The following is a 19642-nucleotide window of genomic DNA, read 5'->3' on the forward strand; positions in this document are numbered from 1 at the left end:
TACAAAGGCAGGCATGAAATTTTCAACATAAATGACTAATTTACTCTTTAATCTAACATATAGGGACTAATTTACCTATTTTATTTAATATAGGAAACGAAATACAATCTAACTCCTAATATATAAATTTTCATGTATTCTTACCAATTTTATCAACATATCCATTATAATGCACACACTAATTATACAAGCATAACACCAAAAGAAGAATTCAACAAGAACTAATGTAGAATATTCACTATGATGTTAGCTATCCTAGATAGAAATCAACAAATTGCTTAACTAATTTTTCCTAAGCGTTGTGATTAAATTTAAACACATATCTTACTACTAATTTCAATCTCTTTATTACAGCATTCAACCTCACTACTAAAATATTTAATCTCACCACCATTATTATTTTCAATCTCATCCGAATCTTCTATATTTTTTATTATCTTGACTAAGTCTATGGATCATATCTAAAGATAATTTGTAGACAGATTGCCGCAAGAGGGGTTCAAATGTCTGGTGGACAGAAACAACGAATTGCTATAGCAAGAGCCATGATTAAAGCACCCAAAATCCTTCTATTAGATGAGGCAACAAGTGCATTAGACTCAGAATCTGAAAGTATTGTACAAGAAGCTCTTATAATGCCTCTGTTGGACGTACAACTATTATCGTTGCACATCGTCTTTCCGCCATTAAACATGCAGATTTAATTGCTGTTGTCCAAGAGGGCCAAGTCAAGGAAATTGAGTCACATGATGAGTTAATGGTCAACAAATAGACCAAGTACTAGAAAAAGGAAATAATGATTTATCTATGGATGACTTAGCTTATACAACAAACATGGAAAACAATATTACAACAAGTTCACTAGATCATGCTTCACTAGTTGGAGAAATGAATGTTGAGGATAAAAACGAGCAGAAAAGGACCAACTTACAACACCGTTAATAAAGTGGGGCTGAATAAAAAATGTGGAAATAACCAAGGACTTATCAAATTTATTTTGACTTTGTAAAACTCAAAATTAGAAAAAAAATCTAATTCTATTTTTTATTAAATTTTAATTATGTACTCCCATTTCCATTTCCTTATTTTTACAAAATTTGTTTAATTGCTTTTCAAGTCCCTTCCCTTCCCAACTTCCATTTTTATTCAAATCCAATTCATAGCCAACTAAAGTATGATTAAATTCATGCTTTACTAAATTCCAACTTAGCTTTAGACCGGTATTCTTTCTGGTCATGAATCGTGAGATATGTATCCGTACTAAAAATCTTTCCAATCGGTATTCACATTTTTCCTAAGTATCGGGATTGACAGCTCATCACTTAAAGTTAACTCGATTCTAAGTCAAAAAGCGCGTTGGGTTGGAGTCGTGTTTGCAGACAGTTGTGCAAACGAGTCGGTCGTGCTGTATTCGGATCTCCGAGAACAAATCAAGGGAGAAGTGATCGGGTTTAAACGACCCACGCGATTGAAGCCGTTAATCCGAGTTGGGTTCTTCAAAGCGCAAGGCTGCGGAATCTTGAATTGGGAACGCGAGTATCTCGATTAGATAATAGGTAAAGGTTGGTTTGCAGGTCGTACCGGGGCTAGCTACGAGAGGAAGAATTGGCGGTTAGGACATTCTTAACTATTATAACCAGCTTATTGTTTGGAGGAGAAAATTAATTTTCGAGGATCGATTTAAAATCCGGAATCCACTGAGTCTATCTCTGTTTACAAAATCCGAATTTATTTCTCAATTTAATTTATTTAATTGTTTATTTATGTTGTTTCAATTATTTAATTTCTCAACATTTCAAAACTCCCCTGATTTATTTATTTATTTTTCAACAGGTCCGTTTAGAGCCGTGGGCACGATTATTGCCGTGATTATCGACACGACAAAAATTCTAATCACAAGTTAAATGCGAAAGTTGATTATAATACCAATACCTGTGGATTCAACCCTATTATCACTCTTTACTACTATTTAGAGTTACTTTTGTAGGAATTATTTTTTGTGGTTTCAACGTCCATCAAAATTGATAAGAATTTTTTTTTTGAATTGATAAAACTGTATTAAGTCACCAAATAGTAAAATAGTTTATTTAAATTTCTACTTGAAAACAATATTAAGTAATACAATTAACAATTTTAAATAGACTGTATGTTATGCATGGGTCAATCCCCAATAATTATTTTTAATTTAATATGGTTGCTGTAAAATTTACCAAGTTATTGTTATGATTTATGCAATATATATATATATATATATATATATAAATTTAGGCTTAAATGGTATATTTTACGATAGTAAAATGTGATTTTATCATTTTAATAGTCTATATTTTTATAATTTTTAAAATATTAAATTAAATTTTTATTATTTAGGGGCACAATATAATTTTACTATTACTAATTTAAAATTTTCTATTTTAGGGGGATTGAAACCCTGCCAGCCCCTCTGATTTTGCCACTCAACTATTACAATGTAGTGTCTATAAAAAGGAATATTTGGATATAGAAAATAATAGATGAAATTTATAAGATTAAAATCATAATAAACAATAGACGAAATGCTTAATCAATGCCAACTTTGTTAACAAAACATTGGTTATCAGAACCCTGGGATGATGTGCCACCTTATGCCTCCGCATCCGAATGCAGATGAGACTCTACTATAGCACGTAAATATATACACACCACTTTACATGCCATAAATACTCTTCATTTTTTTCTTTATCATTGTCACCTCAAATTAGATTCCATTAGGTCAATCCGACCGGAAGCAAATAATACGTGGTAGATACTGACATGGCAAGAGACAGCTGTTTGGCTCGCGTCACTGCCGGCGTTTCCGTCGGAGGAGCTGTTGGCGGCGCCGTTGGTAAGTCTCCGACTTTTTTCCACTACTCACTAAAACCCTAAACCTCATTGTTCTGCTTCTGGTTATCATAAAAATAATAATAATAAACAGCCACAAATCAAATTCGTGTCAATTGCAAATTTCAATTACAATAAAGTTTGATTATTTGCAAAAGCATGAAATCATCTATTTTCTGTTTAGAATACTGACTCTGAAACTTATTTCTGAATTACTGTCAATTGCAATTACAATAATAATTATTATTGTCAAGTTTTAAGTATTTTCAAAAGCTTGAAATTATCCGATTTCGGTTTAGTATAGCGACTCTAGAACAAATAATAAGTATCTTCATAGCATTTTCTTTTTCCTTTAGATTATGGATTTTTCGGATTTTAATTTTCAGTGTTGATAGTTTGCAGAGAAAGTGAGAGGTCCCTCTATTATAGAGACCTGATTAAGTTAGTCCCTGTACTATTAAAAAAATCAAATAAGTTCAAATTGTAACAATGTAACATTTAATGCTTAAAAGTTGTTATTTACTGTTTTTAAAGATTTTATGGTTCTGTAAATGAAATCTTTTGTTTGAATTGAACTGCAATTGAAAAATAATTTTCAAGACATTTTTATATGGTAAATGTTAACTATGTTACAATTTGGACTTATTTGATTCTTTTTAATATAGGGACTAAATTGATCCATTTAATAATAGAGGTACTAACATGATCCAGCCCCTATAATACAAGGATCTTCGAGGTATTTTAACTGAAAGTTATTAGTAAAAGAAAGCGCCAGATAATCAAAGAAAACATTGTTTATTTTTCAATTCATAAATTGATTAAGGAAAAACTTGCTTCTGTGATTTTCTTAATATGGTCTTATTATGAGTTCTAGCTAGCTAATTACATGTTTTGAGCTTGTTGCCTTCATCATTGAAAAGCTGTTTTCTTGTTTAATATTTGCTGTTAGATGGATGTGATTAAGTGGGGATAAATTTAGCTAATTACATGTTTCAATTGGCAAGTTAAATTCCCTGGTATATTTATAGTGATGATATGTAGAAACTATAGACTAGGAGACAATGTAATTGTGAACTTTTAGTTTTGCTCATAGAACTGAATATTGTTATTTGTCTTTTGGCACATAATAAAGCACATTGGTCTCCGCTCCTTGGGTTACAGCTATAATAGGGCTACCCTTCTCCATTCCATTAAGCTGTCCTTCCTAAGATTCGACCTTGAGACCTCTAAGCTGGAAGTTTAAGCTTTAACTATTGGGGACGTAGTGCTGGAGTTTAGTGCATATGCAGATAATGGACAACCATCAAGAAACATGCATTGCTATTACTTTGTAGTATATTTGGATTTTTACGGACAGTTGCACCATTCAAGGATAATGTTCTCTGGGTGTCAAGAGAGGTTAGAAGGATGAAGATGGATTATTAGGAGAGGAATTAGATTACTGTAGAGAGGTGGATTGCGAAAGGGGATCAGGGGCAGGGGTGGGGGTGGGGAGGTCTTCTGTTAGAATCTTTTAAATGTAGCTGCTCTCTTTCTTTGTTGCTTTGAAGCAGTCCTTTCCTGGATCATATATTGTCCGTGCTTTGATTTTAATCTTTTATTCTTGAACGGTAAATAAGTTTCTTTTATGTGATTGCGCTTGTGCAGGTGCTGTTTACGGTACTTATGAGGCTATTAGATACAAGGTAATGTCCAACATTTTACTTTTCTTTCATGAAATTAAACCATGTTGATTCTATGTTTGCGTTTCTGCATTTGCCACCCCAGTCATAAATAGTGATAAAACTTACATGGATCATGATCCGTATTTTTATAAACCTTGCAAAGAGGTCTTCCTGTGTCATTTTGGTATCTGGCCATGTGATGACTTGCCTGTGTCATGGATGAAACTTTTAACAAAAATGACCAATTTGCTCTTTGATCTAATTTATAGAGACTAGTTTGTCCATTTTTTGAGTAGAAGGGACAAAATGCAATCCAACTCTTAGTACAGAAGCCTTCATAGTACTTTTACAGATAAAATCATGATTCCGTTGCTGGAGATGACATTGGCATGTTTAATGAGTACCTTAACATTAATGTTAAATGCTAAAAGAAAGGTTTTGCGTGTATTAATAATCTCATTCATTTGGAATTGATTCATATTGTGGCGATATGCAGGTCCCGGGACTTCTCAAGATTAGATATATTGGGCAAACAACTCTCGGTAGTGCTGCGATTTTCGGTCTTTTTTTGGGTGCTGGAAGCTTGATACATTGTGGGAAATCACACTGACTATTCTTTGTTTGCCTTATAACCTTGAGATTATATTCTTTGGATGATGCTAGCATAGTTTTTAGATGGAAGGTGTAAAATGCTTTTGCGTAACCTTTGGTTTTGTTTTTTTTCAGTTTCCATGAATCTTGCCCTAGAGTGGGTGAAAATTTGAAAATCAATTACTTCAATGTCACAAATTTTCGCTTTTGGGTTTCGTTTTTTCCCCTTAAAGAAAACCCCCACTCATTGTTAAAAAAGAACTCACTCATAGCAGAGATGAGTGCATTTTATTGACCTTTACTTTTGTCACTTTCATCCACATTGAACATTAGGAAACCATGTCTCGATTTGCTCCGATGTCCACATTGAGCTTTAGGAGACCATGTCTCGGTTCGCTAAGACGTGCAGGGCTATTATAAGTGCCAAAACTCATCCGCAAGAGATGTCTCTTCCGGAAAAATATTTGCCCTTCATCAATTTATATCAAAGAGAGTATGAGTTTGCCATTAAGCGCCACATAAAAGATAAAGAGCTTTCCTTTTCAACATTGAACTTTCATCCAGATGTTCTCTTTGCTATCATCGTGGGTGCCCAAGGTACATTGGAATCTATCTTGGGACATACAAACCCTTAAATTTTTCCTTCTTTAAGGCTTGATCTTTGCTAAAGAAAAGAGATGTTTTGTCCACATTTACCAAAACACTATGGTACAACTCAAGATATGATTAGTTTTTGTTTATACGTGAAAATGATGCATTTAAAGACCCTAGTGACTGATGACAGGGGTGACGCTAGCGGCAGATGTCATAGTCCACTCGTGAGCAGGCCATCCAAAGGTGTGGAGTAGGTCCCTAGTGCATTAGAAAAAAAAAACTTGAGTTAATTTGCATTTAAAAGCAAAGTTGAGTTGGTCTGGAGACAATCTCATTTAGGTATTTAGGTCTCGAGATGAGTTGTCTTTGTTTTGAGATGAGAAAATATCGAAAGCTTTATCCAACTCTTTGTCTTGAGACATTCAAACATCGAAGCAAAAATAGAAAAATAGGGAAGGTTTGTCTCAAGACATGATATTCATTTAAAAGCAAAGTTGAGTTGGTCTCGATACAATGAATATCATGTCTCAAGACATGCTTATATAAAAGTAAAAAAACTAAAATTAAAAATGAAGCCTATCTCAAAACATGGGATCTCCTGTCTCGAGACATAAATTTGACATTTTAATTTGGATTTGAATCCTAACTCTGAATTTGACTTAGTATAACTCTATATTGGAATGAAATAGATTCTTATGTTCCATAAATGTATGTATTTGATCATAATGAATAAGTTTATTGTTTTAAATGATGATTATGAATTTAACTGTGAAATTATGTCAAGTTAATCCAAGCTGCTTCAGCAACGTAATATGAAGTCACATATTTAGATTTGAAAATCGAGTCAGGTGTGAGGTGTCTCACTCAAGTTGGGGTTCTGAGAGACACAGACATAGTGGAGGAGGTAGTGCCTATTACTGTTGGCCCCTCAAAGGTTTAAGGGAGTCAAATAGAGGAGAAAAGAGAAGGTGGAGAAACCTCTGCACAACGAGACATTACAGAGATCGATGATTTGCTGTCAAATTTCTTACATGGTCACACAAACAATTTTGATGCATCCGCCGTTTGCGGATGAATATATGCAATGCAATATGATCTCAATAAAATTTCAAATTTAATTTTTACTTAATCCCAATTTCCTTTACATTATAAGTGTAAAAAACTAATTAGCTGAAATAAATCCTATACCATTTAACATTAACCCTAAACGTGTACAAAATCTTAACCCTCGACCTTCTTCGCCTGCATTGGTATAGAATATATAAAATCTCAAGAGTTCCATGAATGAGTTTGTAGATATTATTGCTCGTAACAAGCTAGGCAGTTCTCTTTGCACCTTCCAGTGCAATATTCACAACCAAGTATTTAACCAACATTTCATACCAAACCTTCTCCCTATGGTGCCCCTCTTCACAAAATGCCATAATCTATCTAACTTTATGTGCTACATAAATAAATGTTTCCCTTAAAATATTATATTTCTACATTTTTAGCCTAAGATTAGTGTAACACAAAAATAAGTTTCTGCAGCAGCCGGTTTACAAAAATTATGTGTTCAACAATGCATGTGTTGTTATGGCTCAGAACGAGAAGCAAAGATTAATCTTGATTGCATCTCAAGATTAACCTTTGCTTCTCATTCTAAGTACAAGAATTAGTTTAACAATAAAAATTAATAAAATTTTTGATAAAATAATCAACTTGCTTTTAAATCTAACATAAAAAAATTAATTTATTTATTTGTTCAGTAAAGGAGACAAAATGCAATTTAAATCTTAGTATATTTTAATATAAAGGCCTCCATGATGCTCTTACCACCGAAGAATAATGAGAAGACACTGTAAAGGAGACAAAATACAATTTAAATCTTAGTATATTTTAATATAAAGGTCTCCATGATGCTTTTACCACCGAAGAATAATGAGAAGACACTGTAAAACCATAAATCTTAATTTATGGCCATCTAAATCATTACAGATAGATATTAGTTTTACAGGCATAAAAGTTACATCTTTCCCATCATGTATTTGATGCATGGATAAGCAAGAGTGTTTGCCCTCTACAAACCAAAAAATACATGACCAAAAGACCCATAAAGCTACCAAAAAGATACACTAATCTATTGCTTGGGATCACAACAAAACAGAATGAGGGCAGATTTACAGGCACAACCCCATCACTGCTCTTTCCATATCCTTCCTGTCACTCTAAGCTTCAATTCTTTCCGGTCTCCCCCTGAGAAGAACAAAGCCATGTTGCGTTGGATAATGAGACCATCGAAACTATCACGAACCTTCCGGTGACTGTCCCTTATGCTCCTAGGCACCCCTTGCCAAATCAGCTTCCTCCCGTTCCCACCCACCTCGAGGCTGTAGCTATAGTTCTTTGCCTCGTTATTGTCACCCATAAACCGCAAGAATGCTATATAAACAGGAGCTAATCCGATATGGAATGCTTCAAAATGCAGGCAAAAGTACTGACCAAAGCAACTGAAAACCTAGAAATTGAGAAAACAAATCCAACTATAAGTTGCATACCCTTTGCAAATCCTTTATATGAAGTATAAAAATACATATAAAAACAATTTCTTATCCAAAAGCAGCTTTCAATTTTATGTAGCAAACCAACTTCAATAAATTGTCCCATCTATTATTGTATTCTTCTCCTAGAGGGTTGGGAAGAAACCAAATTTGATAAATATAAAGCAAGAATAAAGCAACGGTACCGTTAGCATCCATGTAGCATTCTCAACCTCATGTGGATTTGATTTGACATAGCGGTGGTTAAAGGTGCAGCCATTGTGCATATCGACTTTGTGATCATCTTTTAGGTGGGCCACTAGATGAGGAATATCACCAATGACTGTGCATTCTGACCCAGCATAGGGGCAGCCATATGGTCTATAAGAACATTGATACTCGTGTTTTGGCTTGCTATAATATGGATATATGCCATTGCACCCAAAGCTTTGATATTTACAGGGAAGCTCAAGAGAAGCAGCAAGTTTCTCCAAAGCAAGACACCTAATATTCCCGAGTTCATGCCTGCACGTAGGGCACCGGTTGTCAACCTTTGGCTTGCAACCAGAACACAATGTGTGACCATTTAAACACTGCATAAAGAAAGTAAACCAGCAGTTAACTTCAGTATTAAGTTTCATGTTAAGTTATGATAATGGCTGTATAACAAAGTAATATACGACATAATATTTACAAGGTAATAAAGGGGATTCTGATGCAAGAATTTCATGCCATTGCATTACCAAGCATACATTGTAGCATTATTTCCCAGTGTGAATCTTCCATTTTCAGGGGCACATTAATATGGATATTGATCGATTTTTCCCCCTTCCAAATTCCATATCAAGTTAACAAAACTTACTTCTGCGACATCATCAAGTCTATAAATAAATCAGGGTTTAGTGTAATGATTAGAAAATAAATGTAAAACAACATTCAAGGATAATGAAAACACGACACATTGAGGCTTCATGACCTTATCAACATGTGAGGTTAAATCTATCAGCATAATGGATAGAGTGCGATAAATAGATATCATCTTGCACAAGGTAGTTTAAAACGATGACTAATTACTTTATTGAAAGTAAGGCATCAATCATAAGGTGTGATATGAAACCAACCTGAAGAATTGGTGGGTACATCGAATTACAACAAACGGGGCATTCCAAAAGCTCTCGAACACTGCTAGACACAGTCCCATTAGGTTTTACAGCAGCTTGAGAAGGAATATTCAGAGACTCACAATCCATAATGTCTTCATTTTGTGGATGATCAATATCCTCACCCTTGTTCTGCAAGTCATCGAAAAACGGATTCCCGGATGCCATGCTAGTATCCATTCCCCGTCTGGAAATGAAAATTGCAGAAATCAGTTAACATTCCACCTACCATAAAATGTTTAATATGAACAAAAACTGAAGCAAGATTATATGATAGTACATAATAGTCTCATTCAAATTCCAAAAAATAAAAGTACTTTTACCACATCAGCTTAAGTGATGGGTAAAAAAGCACTTTATCTGCTGAAAGAAAGCATAATTATATGTATATATGAAGAAAGAATAATCAAACAAAAAGATAAAGACTGATATTTTACTTTTCAAAAGTTCATCAAAAAATAATAAGATGAATATAATTAATCAATGATTGATTATTTGAGTTAAAACCAACCTAATTATCAGTCTATAATAACAGTCGAGGTCCCTCAATGCCAATCTTCAAAATTAATCAATCAATTTACAACGAAATTTTCTGAAATATATTAAATGACAATATATGCTTACCACCCAATTTTGTTAAACCCTCAAACGTCACCCTTTTTCTGTCTTAAGTTCATCGGCTGGCTGTAAATTCATCAGAAAATTAGGTTAAACTTAATTTTCCTCTTAATTCCCAACTAAAAGTGGGGAAAAAATTCAGGTAACAAAAAAATGGAAAATCCAGTTGTATTGCCAAACCAAATAGGCATTATATAAAAAAGAAAAACAAGAAAACAAAAATCTAAAAATTCCAAAAATAAAACCAATTTAAAGACTATAACGGATCTAAAGGAACTTTATGATAATAATAATAATAATAATAACCAAAACCTCCAAAAGAGAAATCCCAGAAAACCCACCTTTACTTCGAACCAAAACAACCCAATTGAATCAAAAACAGAAAAATGGAAAAACCATTGGGAAAAAAACGAGTGGACGCTCTCCCAAAATGAAGAATATGAGAATTTATAAAGAAATGGGCGGATGTTTCTTTTTTTTTTTTTTTACTTTCTATGAAAGTAACAAATAGCGACAAAAAATTGAAGCGGAGAATTTCAAATTGAGAAGAGCGAGAGATTGAGCGTGTTTGCCTGTTTCGAAATAGGATTGAGAGAGAGAAATTTTCCCGAGAAAGTACAAAACAAAAAAGAGAAAGAAAAAAGTTTGTTTTTTCTTTGGATAAATATACCTTTTGGTACTTGAATTTGGTCCTTGTTCAAATTAAGACATTTTAGTCCCATCATTAAAAATGGGATGATGTGCATTAATCAAGTTGTTATGTGTGGTATATATGTCAAATCATCAATTATTTTTATAATAATTAAATTTTAAAAAAATTAGCTAACATTTTAGAAAGTAAAAAAAATCTTACAATGAAAACCTGTTTTGACTTGACGGCCCAGGTGTTAACCACCCTAGATATGACCTGAGTTTGAGTCGCACAAGTAAAATTCATCTATCAAAAGGTATATTTATCCCTTACTAATTACAATTACGATTAATACATGGGATAAATTTTAAATTTATACATAAACTTTGATTTAATTTACAATTGGATACATGAATTTTAATTTGGTACAACTATACACAATAAACTTTGATTGTGGTTTAAATGTATACATGAAACTTTAATCTCAATTCAATCATACACATTTAAAGAAATAAATACATCAATTTATTTTTATATTAGATTAATATAATTATTTTTATATGCAATATATAAATATAAAATGATGTTATATCAATAATTGCGATAATAATTTATGAGAATTTGATCAAATCAAAAGTTCATGTATGGTTTTAAGATTTATCCCATTAATGCATACATATAATAACTACACTTGGATCAATTAGTATAATGCATAGATAAAATTACAATTACAATTAATATTTTCATATAACTACGACTAGAGTTAAACTATTATAATGCACAAACAGACGAACAGATAGCAACAATGTATTCGAACTTTGACCAAAATAAAATTGGACAAGACCTACACACAATGGGACTGGAACCAAACTAAAAGCTAAAATATATATTGTTGATACAAAGTAAAACAAGGGAGGAAGACAAGGTCGAATGAGGAGGAGATCAATGTAACGTAATAGAGGTTGATTGAAAAGATAAATGCTCATAGTAATTCTAGGGTATATAAAGGGTTAATCCATTTCCCATGGTTTTCCAAGGTATTTATAGGAAAAAATCTCATTGTCCATTGGTATAATATTAGCTAGATAAGCATTTAATCATGTTAAACGCGTAATGGATAATCATGGGCACGTATTATATGATTCCATCGGTACGAGGTAATTAAGTTTAAATAGACTTCTTATTAGCTTGGAAGAGTGTTCACATTAAGATAACAGTCTCCTATGAACATGGGTGGTAAGTTTCGTTTGAGGTAGGTCGGATGATTGTGCTTAGAGAATCAATGCAGAGTCAACAATGCATTTTGGGCTTGACACATATCTTTCTGACAGGGGTATAAAATATCAAAATTTAAACCAAAATAAATTTGGACAAAACTCTGAAACTTAAACCATAAAAGCAATTGAAACCAAAAAATTAACGCGCGGTAGGACTTCAATCTAAGACCTCGGCCTTTAATACATGATTTGACCACTAAACTTAAATCATAAAATTGCCAAAGTCTCACCAAAAAAAAAGTTAATGCATGATTTGACCACTAAACTATATTGTTTTTGCCATTTTGATACATAAATATTTTCTTTTTACCCAGATTGATACTTAAAATTATTTTTATTATTCAATTTAATCCAATGACAATAATATACTGATTGACTCACGACATCTACTAAAAATGAAATCATGGCAATTCTAACTATTTAGAATATGACATATGATGTTGGTGTGTATTAAAATTGAATATACATTCAGATAAATTCTAAAAAGTCAGTTAATATAAAAAATAAAAATAATTAAATATTTTAGAAAATTATCATTGACTTTGACGACTCCCATTAACCGGTGTTGACCGAATTTTAATTTGATTTTTAATATTTTTAAACTTCAATAAGGTTTTTAAAAAATTATATATTGAGTTTTACTTTTCAAAAAAGTGTTCTTAAAAATTAATTTATAGAATTTATTTACTTCAATCTTTCGAGAATTTATATTTTTATTTTTGTAATTTAATTTTTAAGTGTAATTTAATTTCTAAATTTAAAAATATATATTTTCTAATTTTTAATGTTTTATTTTTGGGTTTAATTTTTAAAATATTTTTAAAATTATTGTAGTTATTCTAGAGTTTATAAATATATTTCCAACTTTGATTTTTCTTTTGTAATTTTCGAAATTATAACTATTTTTTATTTTCATATTTTAATTCATATTTATGTTTTTAGAATTTTCTAATAAATATTTAATTTTAGAAAAAAATTATTTTTAGAATTTCAACTATTTTTAAATTTCTATTTTTTGAATTTATATATATATATATATATATATTACACTTTTCTAAAACTTATTTTTAAAGATTCTTTTAAAATTTATATATAGATGTTCAATTTCTATCAACATAGATGTCACATACCATATTATAATTAAATTAAAAGCGTTACGTGATGCATTTTGATAAGCAACGTGTCTCGCCTTTTTTAATACTTTTATATGGCTATTGAGCTAAAGGTAAAAATATCATAGATGCCTTTATATCGAGAGTCGATTACATTCGTATTTTTATTAAAAAATGATAAGTTAATATTTTTGTTAAAAATTTATCCATTTATATTGTTAAAACAAGCTGTGACTCACAAAATAATCAAACAGTAGAAACAGATCAATTTTTGCTCTTTAATCTAATGTATAAAGACTAATTTACCTATTTTTTAAGTATAAGAAGCAAAACAAAATCAAACTCTTAATGCCGAGATTTCTATGGTACTTTTATCTTTAACTGGACCGAAATATGAAATATACGACTTTTAAGGACTAATATGAAAGAAATTGAGTACTAAATGAGAAAATATATATAGATTTTTCAAGGGTGAGGCATTAGAAAAAAGTGGTGATATTTGGAGTAGGGAGTAGGGAGTAGGGACCATTACATGATATTTATAAAATTTAAAATAATGAAGGGGGGAGGGAAATTTGTACGTTAATTTACTTCTTGCGCGTACGTAGGGCGCGTGGAGAAATTGAAAAGATTGAAATGAAATGGAAGGAGCAAAGACGGAAACAGGGGCGGCGCCCGGCTTTTAAGGTCTACTGTTTCCTAATCCTACTTTTAAGTGTTAAATTACTATTTAAGGCCTAAATTTAGTAACTATTTTTATATTTGGTCTCAACTTTTTTTTATCTAAGTCCTAAACTTGATAATTATTTTTATCCTCGGGTCTAAACTATACAATTATTCTTAAATTAAGGCTTGAATTTTTTTATCTAAATTTATCTCTGAACTTAGTAATTAGTCTCATATTAAGGTCTAAAATTGACAATTATTCTTACATTGAATCTGAACTTTAGGGCTTTCAAGGAAAAAATCAAGTCTTAATTTGGACAAAAAAAAGTTTGGGCCCAATGTAAGAACAATTGACAAATTTAGCGTTTAACTTGGATCAATAAAAAAAAGTTTAAGCCCTAATATAAAAATAATTGTCAAGTTTAGGCTTCAAAAAGTGGTTTAATCTAGACGTGCTCATGGACCGACCTGGCCCAAAATATGAGCTTAAATTTTTACTTAAACCTGCCCATATTTGTAAAAAAAATTAACTCAAGCTTATTTTAGGCCCGTCCATATTATTTTTAAAAATATTTATTTTATTTATTGAAATTTTTTATATAGTTATCTTAACATTATTTAATTGTTTACATTATAGTAGTATTATATATTTAGTATAGATTTTTTTAATGTATTCTAAATTACATAATATAAAGTACTATAAACTTAAAAATGGGTCGGGCCAGACCGAGCTTGAGCCTTGAATGTTCAAGCCCGAGCCCAACCCATATTTTTAACAGGCCTAATTTCTTTACTTAAGCCCATTTTTCGGACCTAATATTTTTGCGCAAACCCTTTCAAATTTCGGACGAGCCTTCAGGCCTGGATGGGTAGCCCGACCCATTAATAGGTCTAATTTAACCCTATCAATTATCTATTTCGTCATTTTCTAAAGGGTTAGAAAAACAATTAAGAAAAATTGAAACAACAAAATTAAATAAAGTTAATAAAATATAATGACTTTGATGCGTGTATAACACTTTGTTTAAAGCTTTAAAATTCCTGTAAGATACAACAAATACCTCAGCAATCCAAGCAGAATACTGAAAATGATTAATAATTACTTTGAGTGGAATCAAATCTCATTCATTTGTTGTAGCCCATTTGGTTCATTGGGTGGGCTTCCATTCAACTCTTTTGAAGGTTGCTTGTGGTCGTATATTTCAAACACTAGCATCAAAGATTGTAGTGTAGGAAGTAGGTGGCCTACTTACTAGTTACTACCAAGTTTGTACACAACATGGCCCTCGTCTGCTCCCTTTTCTATATGCAACTTCCTTTTTTTATGGTAAAAGCTTGAACCAAAAGTGAAATTCATAGAATGAGAGTGCATAACCACCTACTAAGGAAATGGTGTTGATGTGGTTTAGGGTTTGGGTTCAAACTTTACTAATGATAAATGAGTACAGTTTCCTTGGTAGGAGGTTGTGCATCGCATAGTCTTACTTCATGAATCTCACCTCTAACTTAGCTCGAGAGAGAGTTAGGAGACAAAATCCTAGCTCGACTTATGGGCAATATTGACTAGTTGATGGCCCGTCGACTCTGGGTGGACGACATTTTGAATACTTTCCAGAAGGAGTCTAGCTTACTCTTAACAATTCGTGTTTGGTTTACATTCGTTAAAAAATCAAAATTTGTGTCTATGATCATTTATTTAAAATTATGTATGTTTACATTCGTTTGTTTTTGTTTAAGTTAAATGAACTTGTTATTGCACATTAAACAAACATTCTTGAGAACATATTTGGAAAGATATTTGTTGATACACGATCCCAACAGAAGTGGACAATAAGGAGGAGAACGGTACTGAAAGAGGCCAATTAACCGATTCTAGAGTCTGAGAATCAAATAAGTAGAGGGACTAAAAATGAATTCGTAGAGTGTATTAGGGCTTTATTCATTTGCTATCTTTTCCATGCTTATCTTATCTAAGTTCACCATATCCTATATCGATTTTTACTATTTTTATTTAATTATTAAAACAAACATTTGAAGAAAATTCAATAAAAATGAACAAAATTAGTTTAATCCCCAATTTTAAATTAAAAGATTGCATAAAAATTGTCAAAAACATCATGTTTTTTCTAAAATAAATAAAACCCCACCTCACCAAACACCATAGAAACAGAGCATTAATAGGCCCAAAAAATCTTCACTAAAATTTTCAATTGTTTTTCACACACAAAACAGAGACCTTCCTCAAGTTTCCCATCAATGGCGGCTAACAAGAATTCCCATCTGGGTTTCTCTTTAATTTCTCTAATCTTTTTGTTTTCAATCCCCAAATCAGTCTCAGCCCTTGATCCTCAACCCGCAGTTTGGGATATGCTTCCCAAATACGGTCTCCCTGGTGGGCTTTTACCCAGCACAGTCACCGATTATGTCCTCCACGAAGATGGGAGGTTCATCGTCACGTTGGGCAGCCCTTGCTACGTTCAATTCGAGTACTTGGTCTACTACGATAAGACCATAACCGGAAAACTGGGTTATGGTTCCATTACTGATTTGAAAGGTATTCAGGTGAAGCGATTCTTGTTTTGGCTCGATGTCGATGAGATCACCGTCGATTTGCCACCTACCGGTTCTATCTATTTCCAAGTTGGGTTTATCAACAAGAAGCTCGACGTTGACCAGTTCCAGACCGTCCATTCTTGCCGTGATGGGGTTACTGGCTCTTGTAAATATTCTTGGAAATCAGTTCTTCAGGTGTTTTCCCGTTTTGAGTCCTCTGATTTTCTTTTGAATTTGTAAATACTTGCTCTTAAATTCCTTTCCTTTATTATGGGAGTTAGTTGAACGTGCTGCTTAGGTATTGGGTTACTTATATTTTTGGCTTTAATTGGAAAGACTACCTTATATTACTGGAATCTCTGGTTTTCTGGGAACTTGGTAAACAAAGGCAACCTTATAATTAACATTTATCTTGTTATTTAGATTTTAGAGTAAATATAAATGAACAACAGACATAACCCCTGAAATCTGTAAGATCGGCTGTGAGGGTGATTCTATGTTACTTGATCTGGAGTGTTCATGTTTGATCTGCGCTAGGAAGAGAGAAGGTGGCGGAGATGTGCGGTTCACTTTGTTTGGTGCAAGGCCGTGAGCCATCGAGGAGAAAGGATCTCCTCGCTATCCAGTTGTTCTGGACCTTATATACCCTTACTCCTTTATACCTAGACACCACATGTTGAGCTGTTAGTGGTGGGTCAGAGTCAAAGTGGTTTGATTGTCTAGGTCTAGGTAGGGTGGCGCCGTGCTCTGCCCTCTGTAACCATCGAGGGGACATTGCGATAGGAGTCTGGTGTTACGGTTAATGAGTGGGGCGGCTCGGCTGTTGGCTCAGAGGGTTTTTGTGAGGGGTCTGCTCTGCTCAGTCTGGACAGTTTGGTTGTAACATTGAGTACAGTCGGTTTGTCTAAGATTTCTTAGGAATTTGAACGGTTCTTGGAGGTCATGTTCGTATATTGATATCCATGTGTCTGATACGAGAGTCGTATAGGGGTGATTCATGTGTAGGCCATCCTCTTTAACCCCTTTCCGCCATTGCTAATACTATTTTGTTTCATTACAAATAGCATGGATTGGTGCATAACAATTTACAAGCATTTATTTGTATTTTTCCATATAAGAATTTTGTTCCTTTTGAATTGTCAAATTGTTGGGAACTTCAGTTTTCTCAATCTCTAATTCTTGGAGGAGAATAAGGGGAACTTGAGGTAGGTAAAGAACAAAAGTATTTTGGTTTTTTGGTACATATCATGGGTGAGGGGACGACAATCACAGGGTTTGAATCCTGGTTTTTGGAATGCCAACAAGGGGCTTAACCAATGCATCTTTATGATGTTGGCAAAATTTTATGCTTTACCATAAAAGTAATTTGTTGAGTGAGTTGGTTTCTTTTATGCTTTATAGTCTATATTATGGTCAATGCTTGACCTCGCACCTGTTTACTTGCCAGGCAGTATGAAAATGTGTGCATGACACAATTTCCTTAGTAGGTGCCCTTAGATGAATTCTAAAGTATTTTAATGCAATGGTTATTCCTGAATTCCACCCCTGACTTGAACAGGATTAAGCTTAGCCATAGAACGGATGAGGACACCTGTAATTATACCAAAAAAATTGAAGTTTTACCTGGATTTAAGAAACATCCTTTCTGGGGTTGTATGATAATAGACATCATAGTCTAAATCCTCATCTTATTATATATTTTCCTTGTATATATATCGAATATGATTAATTGTCCACATCTACAAAGCAATTTGGTTGCTACTTTGATGTCTTGAATCTTCTTTTGCTCCTCAATGTTTATCTGTCATAAATAGATATATGAGATAATTATGCCCCTTGAATCATGGTTAAAGATATTTCTAGCATATATGTAAAATGTTTGACATGGGATGTATTTGTTGTTTTCTTAATATGGTAATAGTAGTACAGGAAAAAGCTCAGAATGGACATGAAAAAAGTGCAAAGATGACAGTTAATTTCTTCATATGAACTTAATACACTATCTAAGTAGGGTACAAATATTTATCTACGTATACTTGATGCTCGGTATCCCACCAATAATTTCATACTGTGTTGCTATCCTATGTCTATATCTGCATGCGTTGATCTAGATTCAATTGCTTCTCTATTTTGTTGTTTGATCTAGAGTGAAACCAATGCTTATCGAACAATTTTTACTTGCTCTTTTCTGCTCGAACTCCATTCAGTTGTTCACATTTCATCATAATCATGCCTCTTGTTGGCTTAGGGCAGCACAGGCCATGATTGTGGGGTCTTTTAAGTGAAAATATCATTTGTAAACTACTTAGTTTGATCCTGATAAGTCCATCAATACATGTTCTTTTGTACTCCAATGTATGCTCCTAAGAGTTCCATTTTGGGACTCTGTTTTTGATGAATGTTATACTCTTGAGTCTTGACATTTTGATCCCGTGTTTGTTATTTCAGCTTCCGATGCCAACAAACGATATTCAGATGCTAATTACCGAGTAGCTGCCAGCCACAGAGTACTGTTGCTGTATGTGAAACCGATAAGAGTAAGCTTTTATCTATCACTTGTGTATAAAAGGAATGGGAGTGAAGTACTTGATGGTTGCAGACTCAAAAAAGATGGGTCTGGCAAAGGCTTGCCAAAATGTGCTATAAGTAAAAAAATGTACTTATATTTGAACTCTAGTTTTAAAGTATGAGATGTGAAGAACAATGTTGGTCACAACTTTTGTAGTGATATTGTTATATGGATATAAGTATTTGTCCAATACCTATACTATTAATAAGTGAGTAAATAAGTTACTCTATAAAACAAATGGAGTAATTATGGAGTAAAAAGTATCTCCTTGTCTTAATCCTCGCTCTCGAAAGCGCCTTTTTGTTTGGATCCCTTTGATTGAGGTAGAAGGATTTCTTGCAAGGTTATTTGGACAAATAGGTTTTCATTATGATTTTGAGGGATTCTAAATGATTAACACATGTTCTACTTAAAAAAGTGATATATGTGCTTATACACACATTCCAATAGTGGTATAAAGATCTGACCATGTTGATGTTATCTCTCAAGTTCGAATCATCAAAGTGTGACGTCTTATTGTTTATCTTCTTGTATACTCGATGATATTATAGTCACAATCAACAATATTAGGGTTCAATAGATTCTCTCCTCCTTATCTAGAAGATTTCCTCCTAAAAATCTTGGCATGCTCAATTTCTTTTGGAATTGAAGTTCTCCAAACCAATGGTGGTCTATTCCTAACCCAGTCCGAGTATCTCATTAATTTGTTAAATGAAACAAAAATGCAAGAATGCAAAGGTGTAATGGTGTAATGGTGTCTTCTCAGCAATTGAAACTTCATGAAAGGACCTATCTTGCTGATGTATAGAGTATGGGATTGTGTTTG

At 32.9% G+C, this 19642-nt stretch overlaps 3 protein-coding genes across 4 annotated transcripts; 2 read left to right on the plus strand and 1 right to left on the minus strand.

Moving 5' to 3' along the window:
- Positions 1–2729: 2729 nt before the first annotated feature.
- Positions 2730–5306, plus strand: LOC105781098 (uncharacterized). Its single transcript, XM_012605678.2, has 3 exons — positions 2730–2866; positions 4510–4547; positions 5023–5306. Exons 1-3 carry the CDS (start codon positions 2794–2796, stop codon positions 5134–5136), a joined length of 225 nt encoding a protein of 74 aa, XP_012461132.1. The 5' UTR covers positions 2730–2793; the 3' UTR covers positions 5137–5306.
- Positions 5307–7557: 2251 nt separating this feature from the next.
- Positions 7558–10608, minus strand: LOC105783601 (E3 ubiquitin-protein ligase DIS1). 2 transcript variants are annotated; one of them, XM_012609154.2, is made up of 5 exons: positions 10350–10607; positions 10015–10074; positions 9352–9577; positions 8437–8823; positions 7558–8208 (listed from the first exon to the last, which is right to left on the minus strand). In XM_012609154.2, the coding sequence occupies exons 3-5, from the start codon at positions 9568–9570 to the stop codon at positions 7888–7890; spliced, it is 927 nt and encodes a 308-aa protein (XP_012464608.1). In that variant the 5' UTR covers positions 9571–9577; positions 10015–10074; positions 10350–10607; the 3' UTR covers positions 7558–7887. The 2 variants fall into 2 exon arrangements, with proteins under 2 accessions (XP_012464608.1, XP_052483166.1); XM_052627206.1 differs by lacking the exon at positions 10015–10074 and having other exon boundaries at positions 10350–10608.
- Positions 10609–15851: 5243 nt separating this feature from the next.
- On the plus strand, positions 15852–19093 carry LOC105783482 (uncharacterized). Its single transcript, XM_012608971.2, has 2 exons — positions 15852–16442; positions 18696–19093. Exons 1-2 carry the CDS (start codon positions 15951–15953, stop codon positions 18738–18740), a joined length of 537 nt encoding a protein of 178 aa, XP_012464425.1. The 5' UTR covers positions 15852–15950; the 3' UTR covers positions 18741–19093.
- Positions 19094–19642: the final 549 nt, after the last annotated feature.

The sequence above is a fragment of the Gossypium raimondii genome, chromosome 13, assembly GCF_025698545.1.
Source record: "Gossypium raimondii isolate GPD5lz chromosome 13, ASM2569854v1, whole genome shotgun sequence".
In the NCBI taxonomy this organism is placed as follows: domain Eukaryota; kingdom Viridiplantae; phylum Streptophyta; class Magnoliopsida; order Malvales; family Malvaceae; genus Gossypium; species Gossypium raimondii.